Here is an 18,085-nt window from a genome sequence, read left to right as displayed (position 1 = left end):
TCCGATTGATTGGTCCGATTGACATGAAATTTTCACCATAGGTGCAACTCCACCCGTATAATTTTTTTAAATGATAATTATGACGTCATAGGTTACGTGGTTCGGCCGCCATCTTGGAAAAACCGAAAAACTTTGCACCTCTATATCTCGGAAAGCGCTGAATAGAAAAAATTGAGACATGGCTCATTGTAAAGAACTCTCCATGGGGAATAAAATATGTTAATGATGATGTCATAGGTGCCTCCATTATGACGTCTTAATTCGACAAGTACAAAACTTCATCCGATCAAGATGAAATTTATTGAGTGTCAGGTAGGCATAAATTGGTGGAGAAGGAAAAAATAATGATGTCATCGGTCACATGGTTCGGCCGCCATATGGGAAAACCTGAAAAAATTTGCACCTCTATATCTCCGAAAATGCTGCATCGAAAAAATTGAGACATGGCTCATTGTAAAGAACTCTCCATGTGGAATAACATCTTAATGATGATGTCATAGGTGCCTCCATTATGACGTCTTAATTCGACAAGTACAAAACTTCACCCGATCAAGATGAAATTTCTTGAGCATAATCTCGGGATAAATTGGCGGAGAAAAAAAAATGATGATGGCGTCATCTGTCACGTGGTTCGGCCGCCATATTTGTTTAAACACAAAAGCCTTAATAACCACTGAAAACGCATCCTGGCGAGGGTCTGCAATCCCTGATTGCTCTTTCTTGTTTTTTTGTGCAATGTAGTCGTGTGTGTTTTTCAAATTGTGTTGCAATCATCTGCACAATGCAGCTTAAAAAAGTATCTGGTTGCATTTAGGTTTGGATAGAAATATATATTTGGTCACAGCATACAGGTCTTTTATATCGCTGTTATTTTGCATTGTCTCTGCTACCCTTTCCTTTTTCTTAAGATTACAGGTGAGGTCCTCTCCCATTCTTAGCCATTATGACTGTTCTTTCAGATGTTTTTTGTAGTCATTGTCATTTATATAACTCACATTCCATTCTAACATATATCACAGGCCCTACTGCCAGACCTGAACATTCTGTACATGTGTTCATTCCTCCAAAAATATATGCTGACTCGTTTACAAAATGCTGACGCACTGAATAAATTATATTAGTGCTTGACTTGCATCTCAACGACTCTTAAAACTTTGTCACATCAAAGAGGTTAAATGCAAACAAGTGTCAGACCTGTCCCATCAAACAATCTGTTGCGGGGGTTCTCTATACTCTTGATGTGATGACTGATTGTCCTTTGAGATTGGCCAGGTTTTGTAAAATCTGAGAACCAATCTAGGAGAGGCCCCTGGATTCCTTTGGCGCACAGTTTGCAAAGTAAAGCTGAGCACCAGGCAGTATTGAAAGCTTGAGAGATGGCCAGAGAGATATCCCTGATTTGTCGTGTGACAGAACATCCATTTCAGTTGTTAAGTTAAAGGCAACATTTCAAGGTAAAATATGGTCATAGATTAGAGCTTATGAATAGATAACATATGAGGTTTCCAGCAATTTTCGATTCTTTCACTTTACTTGTGATGGAGGCAATGCTGACCACCCTGGAGTTGTGGGTCAGATGTGGAACCCTTTTCTGCATAGGCATGACATTTACAACTTTCCAAGACCTGGAGAATGATTGAAAAAAAGAGGAGAGGGTTGGGTCAATGCTCTTGAGGATTTCAGTGCCAATGCCGTCAGGTGCAGTTGCACCTGGGACGTGTTAATATTGACTAGGAAATATTAACTCTCAGTTAGTGGATGATAAGTCCCCGTTCTTTAGACATAAATCTGTTGTGGTGAGAATTGTGGGGAGGGGAGGGATAGGGGGCATCGGCCTTTTAAGTAAAGACACTATACAGTAGATCAAGATATGCAGCTTTTTTTTTGAGAGCAGTGTCCAACCTTACTCAATCATATTTGAGTTGAGCTACAGAGGCAGAATGTGTACTGGAGTCAGACTGGCTGGCACCAGGATTTGAGAGGTTTTGTTGACCACAGATGAGCTTGCTGTTGGGCTCTGGGTCGCCAAAGGACTGATACACACTCGTTACGGGTTATGTGAAGGGGCTTTAGGTTCCCATCAGTTGGGTCTGCCTCCCTGGTGGAAAATGCAAGCTGTTTTATTTGTTATTGCCTCACCACTTGCCTCAGCGTGCTCGTGTCAGGATGATGAATAGGGCAGTTGGAGGTGTAAATGATTGGACAAACTGCTGAGGGAAAGAAAGCATGTTGAGGAAGGAATTTCAGGAAATGTTGATGCCAGGAGCGGATGTATTATTGGGCCGGCTTGTAAGGGAGATAGATGGTTGATTTCAGACCCGAACGATCCTCCATGGTGAAGTGTGCACGTCAGTGGTTTGGTGGCTCTTTGAAGGCACCAAGGAGACCAATGCTTTCACAACAACCATTGCATGAGCCTACACCTTGTCTGTCGTGTTTGTTAAAAATTGAGGTGTGTGTGTGTGTGTGTGTGTGTGTGTGTGTGTGTGTGTGTGTGTGTGTGTGTGTGTGTGTGTGTGTGTGTGTGTGTGTGTGTGTGTGTGTGTGTGTGTCCGTCCTGACAATTACTGAGAAGGTAAAGGCAACCCACCCAGTTTAGTCCGTATACTGGGGATGCTTTTGCACTTTTGGTGCTGCTCTCAGGCAGAACAACACAGAGATACAAATGTATGCATAGTCTATAATAAATAGTGATCGTGTGGCTGTAGCTATGTCAATGATATTCACTGTTCAATTGGACGCATCACTCGCCAATCAGGTGTGCCCATTTTTCCTTTCACTCATCAATTGGTTGCACCACTGAGGTAATTACAATATTGATGATCACGGCGTCTTTATTCCTCTTTCCATTCCTCGTGTTACCTCACCTCATGTTACCTCGCCTCTCACAGCAGTGATTACAGTATTGGTGATTACGGTGCATCATTATCACATGCTTTCCTAACCTCATGACAATCCTTGTGATTATTATGATCATGGTGCTATTCTTGACAACATACATTTCTTTGACTCCCGTACACTAAGTGGTCATCTGTGTTCAGGCGGGGGTGCCCAATAGTGTATGTAATTATGTATGGATATATATATATATATATATATATATATATATATATATATATATATATATATATATATATATACACACACACACACACACACACACACACACACACACACACACACACACACACACACACACACACACACACACACACACACACACACAGTCACGTGAAAAAGTAAGTACACCCCATGTAAAGTTTTGAATTTTTCAACATATTTCAACATCCAGCTATTTGATCTTCATTTCAACAATATTGATAAAGGTGATATAATATAACAAATATCATGAAACATTTACATTTTGTAGTCCATTGTATAATTTAAATAAACATAAAAGCAAATTTCGCATGTGGAAAAAGTAAGTACACCCCTACATTTATCACTACTTCAAATACCTCAAATTAGAATCGGGTGCACCAGCTCAGGTGCAAATGATTAGAACATCGTTAGAGAGGATCTTGGAGGAACCTGTCTTATTTAAACCTCGAAACCACAGACATTTAGTTTGGTTTTCTCTTTGTTGTTGAAGTGTGCGGCGTCACCATGCCTAGATCAAAATAGCTCTCTGGGGCCTTCAGAAAGAAGGTTATAGATGCCTACGAGTCTGGGAAGGGATTTAAAAAGATCTCCAAACAAATTGAAATCAATCATTCGACTGTCCGGAAGATCATCTACAAGTGGATAAGATTCCAAACAACTGCCAACTTGTTCAGGCCAGGCCGCCCCAGCAAGTTCAGCCCGAGAGCAGACCGCAAGATGCTGAAAGAAGTCTCTAAGAACCCCAGAATGTCATCACGGGACCTACAGGTAGCTCTTGCCACTGTTGATGTCAAAGTGCACGAGTCTACCATTAGAAAGAGGCTGCACAAATTTGATCCACATGGGAGGTGTGCCAGGAGGAAACCTTTGCTGTCCAGAAAGAACATCAGGGCAAGACTAAAGTTTGCCAATGAACACCTTGGCAAAGACCAGCACTTCTGGAACAATGTGCTCTGGACAGATGAGTCAAAGGTAGAGCTATTTGGCCACAGTACCAGAAGACATGTTTGGCGAAAACCAAAGACAACATTTGACCACAAGAACCTGATACCAACTGTAAAGCATGGTGGTGGAAATATTATGGTTTGGGGCAGCTTTGCTGCATCAGGGCCTGGGCAGCTCACCATCATAGAATCCACTATGAATTCTTCATTGTACGAGAGGGTGCTTGAGGATAATGTGAGGCCATCTGTCGGAAAGTTGAAGCTCAACCGAAGGTGGACCTTGCAACATGACAATGACCCTAAACATACCAGTAAATCCACCAAGGAATGGCTGAAAAGAAAGAAATGGAGGGTTCTGGAATGGCCAAGTCAAAGCCCAGATCTAAATCCCATCGAGATGTTGTGGGGGGATTTGAAACGAGCTGTGCATGCAAGAAACCCCTCAAACATCGCACAGCTGAAATAATTCTGCATGGAGGAGTGGGCAAAAATTTCTCCCAGTCGATGTCAGAGACTGGTAGACAGTTATAAGAAACGCCTACTTGAGGTTGTTTCTGCCAAAGGGGGCAATACCACCTATTAGAGCCATGGGTGTACTTACTTTTTCCACATGCGAAATTTGCATTAAGTTTATTTATATTATACAATTGACTACAAAATGTAAATGTTTCATGGCATTTGTTATATTATATCACCTTTATCTATCAATATTGTTGAAATGAAGATCAAATAGCTGGATGTTGAAATATGTTGAAAAAGTCAAAACTTTACTTGGGGTGTACTTACTTTTTCATGTGACTGTATATATAAATTATTATTGCTGGACATGGTGCAAACATGGAAAAAGTCCATGTGCAGTCTTGTGCATGTTTTGCAATTGCCTGTGTACACAAAATGTTTAGTCATTAAACACCTGTTTCAGAAAAATATTTAATAAATGTTATCTGTAAAATCTTTTTCTCGATTGCAGAAATTGTTCTGTAGCCAAACTACAGACCTGCATTCACGATAAAACTGGAAAGATTTAAAATTACCACTCCCTCTAAAGCTGTAATTTAAAATTGTGCAAGTGAACATTTTGAAGAACATATGGTGAGAACAAACTGAACATAACATATGTTGATCTTCTGTAAACACCGCTGATGCTGAGCACTGATTTTATTTTCCTGACATTGCCTGATTTGAGTTTTTCTTCTTTACCCCAAACAGCACCTGTCCGATTGTCTGGATGAGCTCTCTCATGATCTTTTCAAGTCTCTTTTTGAAGATCCCCTGCTTGTCGACAAGAGCATTCTTATGGAAGTGGACCTCTGTCCAGGTCCAGACATCCAAGCAGAGCACAGTTATTCGACACCGCAGTCCCCTCTCGCTCCTCTTAAACTGGACGATTTTGGAAACGGTAAGGTTGTAGCAAGGTGAAAGTGATAGTTGTTTGAAACGTGATGCAGGAATGGGAAAAGTACATCAACATGTTATGTGCAAATTGTGGAAGAAGAATAAGGACAGGGAAAATCATTTCTTGTTTTTAAGAGGACAAAGGCGCATTTGCTAGGCCATAGTGATACACGGCGTTCACCTCTGGCCTATCTAACTTGGGTTTGAATCTTGACCCAGCTATAAATTTCCACCCTGGTGTTTCACATGCAGGGCAGTGCATACATATGTGTGCTGATGGATATGTGGATGTTAAACCAGGTGTCCCATTTGCCAGATGGCGTTAAAGATCCCAAGATGACTTTCATGGAGAGGACCGTGAATTATCACCGGCACGCTGAACAAATTACAAATTCCTGCCCTGGATTGTTGGTACCAAGGTCTTCTTGGAGATTCCTTGTCACTCGATTACACTGCTTGCTAACCTAGATTGGGGTGGTTGTCTGGTCAGCAGCCTCTGCACTGTAAATAAGTTGACTAGGTAGTTAATGTTTTATGTGAACAGCCTTTTCAGATACAAAGGGTAACGATACACCATGTAATCCAGAATATTTAATTAGTTTTTGGATGTATCCTTTATGGATATTTTGGGATGCTTGATAATTGCATGCTCAAATGAGGCCACAAAGGATTATTACAAACCCGTTAATTAATTTGAATATCAAATTTACTCCTCGTCTTTCCACATGTACATAATTGCATCAAAAACCACAATTGTTACATGTTTAGACAAATTACGTGGTGCTTATGGTGGGATCACACATGCTGTTTCCTTCAATTTGGCTGAAATGTTCCATCACTTGAGTTAAAACACAATTATCCTCCAGGACCTGTACGGATGACTGGTATTTCACAAAATGTCGACGACACTTTCACTGTAGTTTTCCTGATAGTCCCCATTCAGTCACTCTGCCGCGAGGTTCACTTGTCCCACAATGCAGCTGGCTCGCCTCTGGAATTTGATGTTTGCCTCATAATGGGTGATTTTAACAAACCAAAACGGCAAAATTACATTCAATCTGATGTATCTCCACGATCATTTTCAAGGATCAGGTCACGATCCTTTCCACACAGTTATGTGGATATGCTAGTGGCGATCCTGGAAAAACCTTATCTTCTTCTGGTGTAGTTCTATGGTAATTCATATCTGAAGAAGAAGAACCAACTTTAGAGGCCATTTCCCCCCGCAGAGCAGGGGTTGGCCTTTTTTGGGCACCGTGGTCCCCTTTTTGAAGCAATGTTTTACGGCCGGATGCCCTTCCTGCCGCCAACCCTATTAGTCGCCTTTTGCGACACGCAGGGAATTACCATTGAGCTGGGACTCAATTTGCCGACATCGGAAGGATGACAGGCTGAGTCAACCCCCCTGGCGTTAATTCAGCGTTAGACCGGGATTTGAACCCAGGATCCTAGGATCCCAAGCCGGCACCCTAACCGCTAACCCAACACCAAGCCGAATTCAGATATCTGGGTTTTCAATAAACTGCAGTTCTATGGGATTACATTATGAAGAGTGGAAGTTTGGGCTGAGCTTCTGGCGCAACATGACTGTGGCCTGCAACCTTTTTGTAGCTATTAATAGAACATTTATGAATGCAAAGTAAGAAAAATATTCTGGAGCATACTTTTTCAAAGAATATGAATGACCTGTTTTGCAATGCTGTGTAAATATTTTAAAAGCATAAAATGATTAGGTTAATGTCAGACCACCGGCTTTAGGAATTTAAATTGTACAGAGTTTATGTTCCAGGGATCTATATCGGTATGTCTGTGATTGTACCAGCCTTAAGCACATGAGTTACGGAAGGTAACGTTGTAACAAGCTTCACCATACCCCTTTTAGTCACATGAATACTTTTCGTACTGGTTTGAAGATGGTCAATAATTCACATTAGCATGAGTTGGACTGGTTCAACGATATTTAACCTAAACCACTTCTGATGTGTACAATTTTGTACCAGATCAAATGCACCTAAGTGTAAACACAGTCGGATCGAAACTGGTTTAAATTGTAGCTCGTGTGTCATTTCACTACTGGTGATGCGATTTACATTTCATGTTGTTAGCATGTTCCCATTTAGAGGCAGCCTGGGTGTTTGCACACTCTTATTGAGCAATGGATATCAATATTATTTTTCCATTACAATTTGAAGTGTGACACTTGAAACTTAAGTTGCAAGATTCATTGATAGATTTATAGCCAGGGTCTGCTTCTGATCCTGCTTTTTTTCCCTTGCAAGATCGAGGCTCATGGAAGAGCGACGTGATGGAGAGTATGAACTTACAGTGGGACAACAGTTGGACATTGAGCAAGGGAACAAAGGGAGGAAACACGGTAATCTCAAAGTAATAGGGTTGGGCTGGATAGGGTAAGTGGTCGTAAAAATGGTTGTGGGTTGGGGTGAGGGATGACACGAGATGGTCGTGCACTCTCTGCTTGAAGCCCTGGTGGGAAGAGTAAGATTAAACACCCTCTGGAATGCTGTTCTGTAAACAGAAGTGAAGAAAAAAAGTAAGAAAGAGTTGAGGTATGCAGTAAACCAGGATTTTGGAAGTAGTTAAAACAATTGGGAGGGAGTTACTGGAATAAGAACACCTACATCCTGGATGGCATCTTGATGGAGCAGAGGAGAGGTGGTATAAATCAAAGGCTATCGACCTGCCTGTGATGTGAGAGCAACAGGCCTTGTGATTTGGCCTTGTTCCAGGAGATGTAAATAATGTTGAGAGCTTTAGATCCAACATCTTCCAAAAGAGATAGATGTGATGCTTTATTAAAATTGATAAAATAATACTTTTTGTAAAACCCTCCATTTAAATATTGTTAGGTGGAAAGGGGATGGGTAGTTAGCTAAAATGATCCTCGTACCTCTGCCAGGCTGAACAGTTTCCATTTTGTATCCCACTGAGAGGCCGGATCTACATCCGGACCTGAACCAAAATCGAATTGGCTTGTTCTTGTCACCTAACCAACTCGTCCACCTAGTTTCATCATAACTCATCCACAACTTTTAAAAATATGTTCCTATGTATTAGTTTTCACTTCATCACTCAATGGTAAAGAATCACTGAGAAAATTCAAAAAGTTATCGGATTCGGATCTTCACCAAATCGACTCAATTCGGCGTTCTCGCATGCTCAACCTGTCCCCAGGTTTTTTCCGGATTCGTCCATAACCTTTTGAGATATCCTGCTCGCACTCGCTTTTCGCTTCTTGTGCGTTGGGTAAAAATGTCCTTTTCACGCATTTCACTTCATTTTACATCCTGAGAATCAGGTAGACTTGCAAAATGATTATGAAGTTCAATGTGCCACCGTTTGACTAAACCCGTCAGCAAAGCGACAGGTAGACACAGCTGGTATCGCAGAAACTTGGGAGGCTTCACAGAAATCACATTAATTAATTCACATCTATCTATAATTCCAGTAATCTCTGTTTGTACGTTTGTTTGTCTGTGACCGCTGTTTCTCGACAACCACGGGTCCGATATACTTTTAACTTGCCAGGTATATTGCTGGGGACCCGAGGATGTGCCTTTTCAAGGTTTCATATTAATCGGACAATTACTTACCGAGCTATGTCCAAAAAACGATTCAACCAATCAGAGAGCAGCGAACTATCGCGTGTGCCGAACGTGGCGGACACACTCTGCCTCGGATGGCACATTTGAGAGCGTATTCATTTATTTCACGTTTGCAAACTATGTTGGCGCTATGTTGGCGTTAAACGATGTTTTAAAACTAATTAAAACCCCGGGGGGATTGTCACTGTACTCGCAAGCCGTTCGCCGTTCGCTTTGGCGTTGCGAATGGACCAAAACATTTCATGCGCCAAACCATTTCATGTAAATAGAGGGGGGGATATAATTTTAGATATAGATATAGTACGGGCATGCCCTAGTTAATCTTAATTCACATTAATCACATTAATAACTTCACATTAATCACAGAAAATGTGGAATTGTATAGGATTTGTGCTGTTCTCAGTCACCTTGCTGATTGATGGCACAGCATTATATAACTTTATGCCGGTGTAGCATGACAGGTGCCAGGCCTTGCTCATTCGCTTCTCCTTGCAGCTGGCTTAATGGCAGCAGGATTGCTTCATTTTGTCTTGAATTGAGTGAAGCAGGAATTAATTTTCCCTGCAATGGTTTGACTGTCCATCTTAATTATTTCTTTGCTGTGTTGTTTTTTTTGGTTTAAGTGCAATTTGCTTGCTATGATGAGAATGGCTGCAACAATTGTTCATTTGGCCAAATTCATTATACTGGGTTTCGTCTCTGTTTTACTAAAATTTGGCTCAGAGTTTTAATGAGGGTAGCCTCGTATTAAATCTTATAAATAACGTCAAGAGTTTGTGCATTTATACGTTATTCTTTCACGGCTGAACCGCAGCACCGACCAAATTTTGGGTGTAGAAACTTCAGAATCTGGGCAAGGTCTTAAGCTATCCCAGGTTGGCCTTGAAGGCTGGTCTGAGGCCAAAAGGGCTGTGATAAACTGTATATAGGGATGTTGGGGTCGGGCTGTGCTTCCCGCAGGCAAAATGAGGCCAATAACTCCATAGCTTTTCAATGTCCAATACGTCCCGGAACCATCGCCAGGAAACGCTCATCCGGCCGGGCAGCACCTGGTTAACAGCCCTCTATATTACCTTCATCACAAAACTTTGGGTAATATAGAATATACCAAAATTTCTCCATTTTCAGCAGTAAATTAACTCAAAAGACTGATGGAATGGATTAATGAAGCGCAGGCATGATGGGGGCAAATGGCTTCCTGTTACATTCAATTTCCTTGTATATCCTTGTTTATGCACTGCAACTCCTTCAGTATTTCAATCTTGATCTTCTCTCTTCCCCAAAACAACCCTAAAAACTTGTACCAAGTATCCTTTAACCATGTGTGCTATTTCTATGTAATGATTCCTCTTTATTTTTGTTCTGCCATTGTCTTTGTATTGGAAATTTGTTGAAAGACCATCTCTATAAATAGCTTTGTCTTTCTTAGCTTCGTCTTTGTAACTCTGCTTTTTTAAAAATCCTGCTGTTTCTTTCTCTCGGTGGTTTATGGTGCTTTGTGAATGGCTCATAAAAAGTGCCTTACAAATAGGTTTGTTTGCCTGTCCACCGTACAGTGGGAGACAGGGTTGTGTGTGTGCACGCACGCATGTGTGTGTTCATGTGTCGGTGTGTTTGTCCAAGCCATAACTTTTGTACGAGATGAGCATTTGTCATCAAATTTTCAACAAACATTCATTATGAGAATATAGAGAACACTACTTTCGTTTTAGTTGTTTTCTTCAAGTTTAGTTTGAGTACAAAGTGGGCATTGGGCGAGCTTTGCATTTTGAGATGCTTTCTAGTTGTTTTTTGTTTGTTTGTTGTTATTGATGATATAACCTAGTGAGACTCATTGAAGGTGAAACCAGGGCTGTAAGTGTAATATAACACGATTGCTGTCTCTTCCATTTTAATCATAGATTATTGTGCATTACTGTACATTCCCTTCCTTTTTCCTTTGGGGCTCCATGTTTACATACCACACGATCATTCGTCAGTGTCTCTTGGTCAGCCTTAACATTTCCATACTGTGTTCTAGTTAAAGAACTATACTCTATGTGTTGAGGCATCTTTGATTATGCTCTTATCTGCATATTCTCCATCGAATATGTAGGCCCAAAATTCACAACACTAATTCCCTGCAGCTATCTTAGTACGGCAGATAGGTGAAATATTTGGGAGAAATTGTGCCTTTGATGATGCAAGCACGAGAGTTGGCACACAGTTAGAGTATGCCCTAAGGAAGATATTTGGCTATAGGACCATCACATGTTTGTCCTGTGACAACAATGGCGGCTATTTTTCAAAAAAAGGACAAATCTGCGATGGCCCTAGAGCCAAATATCTTTCTTAGGACATGCTCTGACTGTGTGCCAAATGCCATGCTTGTATAATCAAAGGGACAATTCCAGCACCTATCTGCCATACTATCTTGTCAGTGTTTTATTTTTCAATTTGAGTAAATATCAACCTCATTTTTCGCCTGACTTCTGGGCCACTCCACCTGCCCTTTTTTCCCTTCATCCACTGACAGCCCACCTCAGGGTCTCACATACATTCTTCCAGAAACCCACACCTGAGGACTGTCCCCAATTTTAAGCTGAACTTTCACCTCCATTTATATTCATCCCTGTCTTCTCTCATTTGTGGAACTGATTCCCTGTGTCTATTCTCTTGTGATCTCTGCTTTCAAATGTGCTGTCTATTCCCATTCCAACTTCCTATATATTCTACCCTCAGGAACCCCATTTCCCCCCTTTTCTTCTTTCACCCTCTTCCTTTTTTCACCCTCTTCCATTCTTGCTACTCAACTACTCGTTTATGATGTGTCTATGTGTTTTTGTCTGCCTCTTCTCATTTTTCCCTCTTGGCAGCCTGTAAAGCTGTTGTCCTCTGCAATTCTATTCCTCCATGAGACTAAGCCTGTATTAAAGAGGCATCACCTCATTGGATTATGTTCCGATTCTCAAATTTTGGGCAAATATTTGTAGGTACATATTAATGTTGCACATTTTAATATACGAAGGGAGCCTGGTGTTGGGCTAGCGGCTAGGGTGCCAGCTTAGGATCCTAGGATCCTGGGTTCGAATCCCGGTCGATCGCTGAATTAACACCAGGGGGGTTGACTCAGCCTGTCATCCTTCCGAGGTCGGCAAATTGAGTACCAGTTCACTGGTAATTCCCTGCTTGTCGTAAAAAGGTGACAAAAAGGGTTGGCGGCAGGAAGGGCAACCGGCCGTAAAACATTGCTTCAAAAAGTGGACCAAAAAAAACAACAACAACCACGGTCCCCGAAAAAGGCCAACCCCTGCTTGCGGGGAAAAATGGCCTCTAAAGGTGGTTGTTATTTTAATATACGAAGGAGTTTTTATAAACACTGCCTGTTTTTATCTAGTATCCCCATGCTAAAAAAGAAAGAAAACTGGATCAGTTTGTAAAAATAAAAATTGTAATCGGCTCTGTCTGTCTCTGTCTGTTCACTGCCCTTTAGGCCCTTAAGACCTGATCCAGTTTTTTTAAAGCCGATTACAATTGACGATGTTTAGATAATGGCAGAAAAGGAAAAAAAAAAGTTAAAATAAATAAACCATGTCTGTCCGTCCATCCATCACGCTATCTCCACCTAATCGGTTGTGTAGAAATTCACCAAACTTGGTAGTTATGATCACCACATAGCAAGAAAGTGCGAGAGCAGTATCATTTTGGCCCCGTCCCCTGGAATACCAAAAAGGTCAAATACCAAAAAAATGAAATTACGGGCACATTTTAAAATGTAACTTTGCATATATTAATCAGCATTAGGGGACGCATGAAATTTGTAATCATTTATTTGGATTTGACCCCCGGTTCATGCCCCAGAATTTGACCCCAGGTTCATCCAATGATATTGGATCGTTCTTGGTGGAACTGTTTGCCATCTTTCAACTTTGCTTTCAGTGGGAAGCATGGGGATTCTGCAATGGGGCATCGACTTCAATCTAGTTTTTTTTTGTTGTTTTTTCGGTTTGGGATATTATAAATTTTGAACTTTTTGAAAATATCAACTCTTTTCTTCAGTTTTGCCTTTTTATTGATGGAGCTGCAAATTATTGTTGACATAATTGCCAAGGTTACGCATTTTGTTTGATAATCTTTTGGCCTTTTGGTGCAAATTTAACATTTTTTGGGAGAGGCCACAAGACGTAAATGACATCAGAAAAGGGTTTAGCTCTGAGAATGTGCATATATTTATTGGATATATAGGGCATGCTCAAAGATTAAAAGCATCGAGTGTGACGTCAAACTCACACTTTCACCAGATAGGCTAAATGCAGAATGGTAAACCACCCAAACGAGTCGTATTGCTTTATGGCTAAGCCTCAAGTAAAGGGCACAAATATTTGCTTGTGTATTGTAAACTGTATATCAGATTCAATGTTTCCTTAGTTTTTCCCTTTTCTTTCAAAAGGTGCAATATAATATAGAATTGGAATTAACCTTAATTTTTACTTTCTCTTCTTAGACAAGAGTTTCCTTGGCTACTTTTTCCACCATATTAGACGATGCATCCATACCACTAAAATGTATACAAAATATGTCATGAGGAACACATTAGCCAATCACAGACATTTTGTTACAAAGGATTATCAATCGGATGAAACTTGGTGGACAGGTTGGTGTGTATCAAGGAAGAATTGATTCAGTTTTGGTGAATATCCCAATCCAGATCTGAATAGGATAATTACCTCTGCCATAAAAGGTGGGCAGAGGTTATGTTTTCACCCCTGTCTTTGCCTGTTTGTCTGTTTGTGAACGAACAGGTTATCTCAAAAAGTTGTGGACAGATTTAGATGAAATTTGGTGGAGAGGTTGGGTATGTGAAAAGGACAAAATGGTTAGATTTTGGTGAAGATCTGGATCTGGATCCCAATCAGGATACTAGAATTGTTTGTGATTCTTCACCATTGAGAGATGGGGCCAAAATCAATAAATAGTGGGATATCTCAAAAAGCTGTGGACGGATTTGGATGAAACTTGGTTGAGAGGTTGGTTGTTTGACAAGGAAGAATTGGTTCGAGTTTGGTGAAGATCCGAACACGGATCCGGATATGAGAATTATTTAATATTTTTATGTGATTCTTCACAATTGAGTGATAGGGCTAAAACGAGAAATAGCACGCTATCTCAAATACTTGTGGACGAGTTATGATAAAACTAGGTGGATGAATTAGTTACGTGACAAGAACAAGCTGATTAGATTTTGGTTCAGGTCTGAATCCATATCTGGTCTATTAGTGGGATACAAAGTGTAAACTGTTGAGCCTGGTGGAGGTTTGCACTCTACCGAGTGCAATTCTAGTTTAATATATAACTGCTTCCATTATTGAAGTTTTATTTGCTTTTCTTACGAGTTCTTAGGTTTTAAATTGAAAGAAAAAACGATCTATCAGCTTTGCACACAGCCTGTATATTCGCTGAGAAAGGACCAATTTGTTTGTGGAACATTGGACTTTGTGACCCGTGGTTATATTTTTGGAGGGAGTTGACTCAGGCAAAATGTCAAGTTTGTTGTGCTTATGTGTTTTATGCACTGCAGTTCTCATATTCATTGTGAATATGAATTCTCCTAGGTACAATATGTTTTTCAATTCAATGAAAAAAAAAAAAGAGAGACCCTAGTGCTTCAGGTGTAAAAGATGTTGAGAACAGTGATTAATGGCAGTTTGTGGTTAAAATACTGACAGTGGCGTATCACAGTGTTTCTTTCAAATGATTAATTAATCCATTTTGCTTAAACTACATGATACGCCTCACACAGGAACAGATAATTCTGCAATAACCATATATGTTCCTGTTTTATGATCTATCATTTACCTAAACTGCCAACATTGAAGTATGTTGCTTCTATGAAGGAGAAAGACGATTGGTAAATACTGATGATCATTACACTCCATTCCAGTTCACTTATCTTACTTTGAGGAGATTTCATCCAATATATACACAAAGAATTAAGTTAAGCACCCCTACACAACGAATTAAGGTAAGCACCCCCTAATATATATTCTTTGTGTATATGTATACATTGGCATATATTCTAAGGTATGTGAGATCAAATAATGATTGGTATGACATTAGCAATTATCCATTGATGAAATTGAGTGATCAAAGTGAAAAAAAGTGATTGGTTGAGTCAGTGATCCGATCACGTGGGTCCTACACACGTTATTGACGCAAAGATCGCTAGAGGTCTTCTCAGAACAATGACTGTACGTTAGAAAACATAAACGTCATCCACACTGTCCGTGATGGACCTATAGCTCCATACTTAAATTGAGGTGAAAATATGCCTAAAATTCCCAAAAAATTTCACCTTAAATTATTCAGAATAAAATATTGAAAACGGCATGATTGTTATGTTTTTATGTGACCATAATATCACTTCTCCAGAAAATATAGCAATATCATGGGTATATTACACTGTTTCGACGACAACAAACTTGTAATGTGCGAGGTTGTAAAAAAACGGGGGGGGTGCTTAACTTAATTCTTTGTGTATAGCTCGAGCAAGTTGCATATATAAACTGGCAATTACCTTTTCTGGTTTAGAATATATCTATAAATATTTGTGCTAAATGTTACATCAACAGTGTGGTTAAAACTACAAGGATGGTGCCGAGGGGAGGAGGGTAGCGAAGATGTTAACGGTTAGGTGAATTTGAGAAGTGCCTCCAGAAGTTTCTACATTGCATTGAACATTGGTATTCAAATGGTAACAACTGAGCTGAGCCCACAAAGAAACAGCCAGGATTATAAATGTCACGAGGGAAGAGAGAATGGGAAAGAATGAGAGAGAGTCATAAGTGGAGTGAGAGGGCCAACCTGAAAAATTGACCGCTGATTACAAATATCATCAAGGAAGAGATATTGGGAAACTATCAGAGGATGTCATTATTGGTGAGGGCCTAGTGGGAGGTAAGGAATTGTGTTTGAGTAGCATTTGCAAGAGCTGGCAGAAATGCATAGATGAGGTATGCGCACTCACCTACGTATAAGCTGTCTAGCCTGGGTTCATATCCCGACCCAGCTATGAAATGTCATCCCGGTGTTTCACAGGCAAGGTGATTCATCAATGTGTGTACCATCCCTCCCATGGACGTTAAACTGGGCGTACCCTCTGCCGCATTAGTTGGTGGATGTTAAAGATCCCATGGTGTCATTCACGAAGAGTAGGCAAGCTATTGCTGGCACAATGGCCAAATTACAAATCCCTGCCGTGACTGCTGCTGGGAAGGCAACGGCAAACCACCAGGCATAAACCTTGCTCAAGCAGGTGCTTCAGTAGCACTGACACTCTATAACAGAGTATGGTACATCAGAATCAGAGTAGTGATGGCAATGTACAAAAGAGCGTGCACAGCTGTAAGGACGAAGGACGGGAACAGTGGTGAGTTTGAGGTGAAGGTGGGAGTGCATCAGGGGTCTGTACTAACTCCACTACTATTTGTAGCTGTGATGGAGGTGCTGGCTCAGAACGTAAAGGAGGGTTTACCATTGGAGTTGTTGTATGCAGATGACCTGGTGTTGATTGCGGAAAATATGGATAGACTGAAGGAAAAGATGAACAAGTGGAAGGAATGTATGGAGACAAAAGGTCTGAAGGTGAATATGGGAAAGACGAAGGTGATGGCAAGTGGTAAAGCATGTGGTGAGGTGGAAAGAACTGGGAAGTGGCCATGTGCTGTGTGCAGGAAGGGTGTCGGAGTGAACTCCATTCAATGTACAATGTGTGCTGAGTGGGTTCATAAAAAATGTAGTGGTCTGAGAGGGTCATTAACCAGTGTGGCAGCTACATTCAAATGTAAGGTGTGCACAGAGGGAGCTGCAGATGGAGGAAATGTTGAGTTGGATCTTGGAGATGGCGTGAAGCTGGAAGGTGTGAAAACATTTTGCTACCTCGGAGACACGCTGAATGGAGAAGGTGGATCAGACTCGGCAATGGTTGCGAGAGTGAGATGCGCATGGAAGAAGTTTCGGGAACTGAGTGGCGGGCTGATGAGGAGGGGAGTGTCGTTGAAGCTGAAGGGAAATGTGTATGCTGCATGTGTGAGAAGTGTTATGATTTATGGGAGCGAGACACGGGTAATGAACGTAGAGCAGCAACGAAGGCTGGAAAGGGTGGAAATGCGAATGGTTCGGTGGATGTGCGGAGTGTGGTTGAGAGAGAGAGGAAGACAAATGATGAATTGCGAAAGATGATGGGAATAGAGCCTGTGATTGCTGTGAAGAGGAACAGGTTGAGATGGTTTGGTCATGTGTTGAGGAAGGATGAAAGTGACTGGTTGAGAAGAGTGATGGAAATGAATGTAGAAGGAAGTAGAGGACGGGGAAGACCGAGAAAGACTTGGCTAAAGATGGTGGAAGAAGAAATGCGGGCAAGGGGGTTATCAAGGAGAGATGCAGAAAATAGGGCAAAATGGAGAAGATTGTCATGGGGACTGCAAGACTAACCCCTGCTCTAGCAGGGAAAATGGCCTTAAAATGCATGTTGTTGTTGTTGTTGTTGGTACATCAGAATCAGTATTTACAAAAGTGCTCGTTTTGCTACAAAAAAAATCTCTGCCTACTTTGAATACACATTCATATCTAAGGTTGCCAAATACAAGTTTATACATAGTTCAGTAAGCTGTGTCTGTCAATTTCATATATCTGATGAATCTCGGATTGGTTGTTATCACAATCTCGGATATAGACCTCCAATCTCGGATTGGTTGTTATCACAATCAAACGAAGAAAATCTCGGATCTATGAATTTTCCCTTCCTTCCAATACTTCAAGGTATAGCCTGGTGTTGGCTTAGTGGTTAGGGTGCCGGCTCGGGATCCGAGGATCCTGGGTTTGAATCCCGGTCGATCGCTGAATTAACACCAGGGGGGTTGACTCAGCCTGTCATCCTTCCGAGGTCGGCAAATTGAGCACCAGTTCACTGGTAATTCCCTGTGTGTCGCAAGAGTCGACTAACAGGGTTGGTGGCAGGAGGGCATCCGGCCGTAAAACATTGCT

At 41.1% G+C, this 18,085-nt stretch overlaps 1 protein-coding gene across 5 annotated transcripts in view; it reads left to right on the top strand.

The window, feature by feature from the left end:
* Positions 1-18,085, top strand: part of CREB3L1 (cAMP responsive element binding protein 3 like 1) — a 113,187-nt gene that overhangs the window by 26,223 nt on the left and 68,879 nt on the right. For all 5 annotated transcript variants that reach the window (XM_078777671.1, XM_068119117.2, XM_068119112.2 and 2 more), the window contains exon 2: positions 5,256-5,445. In XM_078777671.1, coding sequence (XP_078633797.1) covers positions 5,256-5,445 — 190 coding nt within the window. The remainder of the gene's footprint in view (positions 1-5,255; positions 5,446-18,085) is intronic.

The sequence above is a fragment of the Myxine glutinosa genome, chromosome 1, assembly GCF_964187855.1.
Source record: "Myxine glutinosa chromosome 1, kmMyxGlut1.1, whole genome shotgun sequence".
Taxonomy (NCBI): domain Eukaryota; kingdom Metazoa; phylum Chordata; class Myxini; order Myxiniformes; family Myxinidae; genus Myxine; species Myxine glutinosa.
The sequence above is the reverse complement of the archived record's forward strand: the minus strand, read 5'-3'. Positions and strand labels throughout refer to the sequence as shown.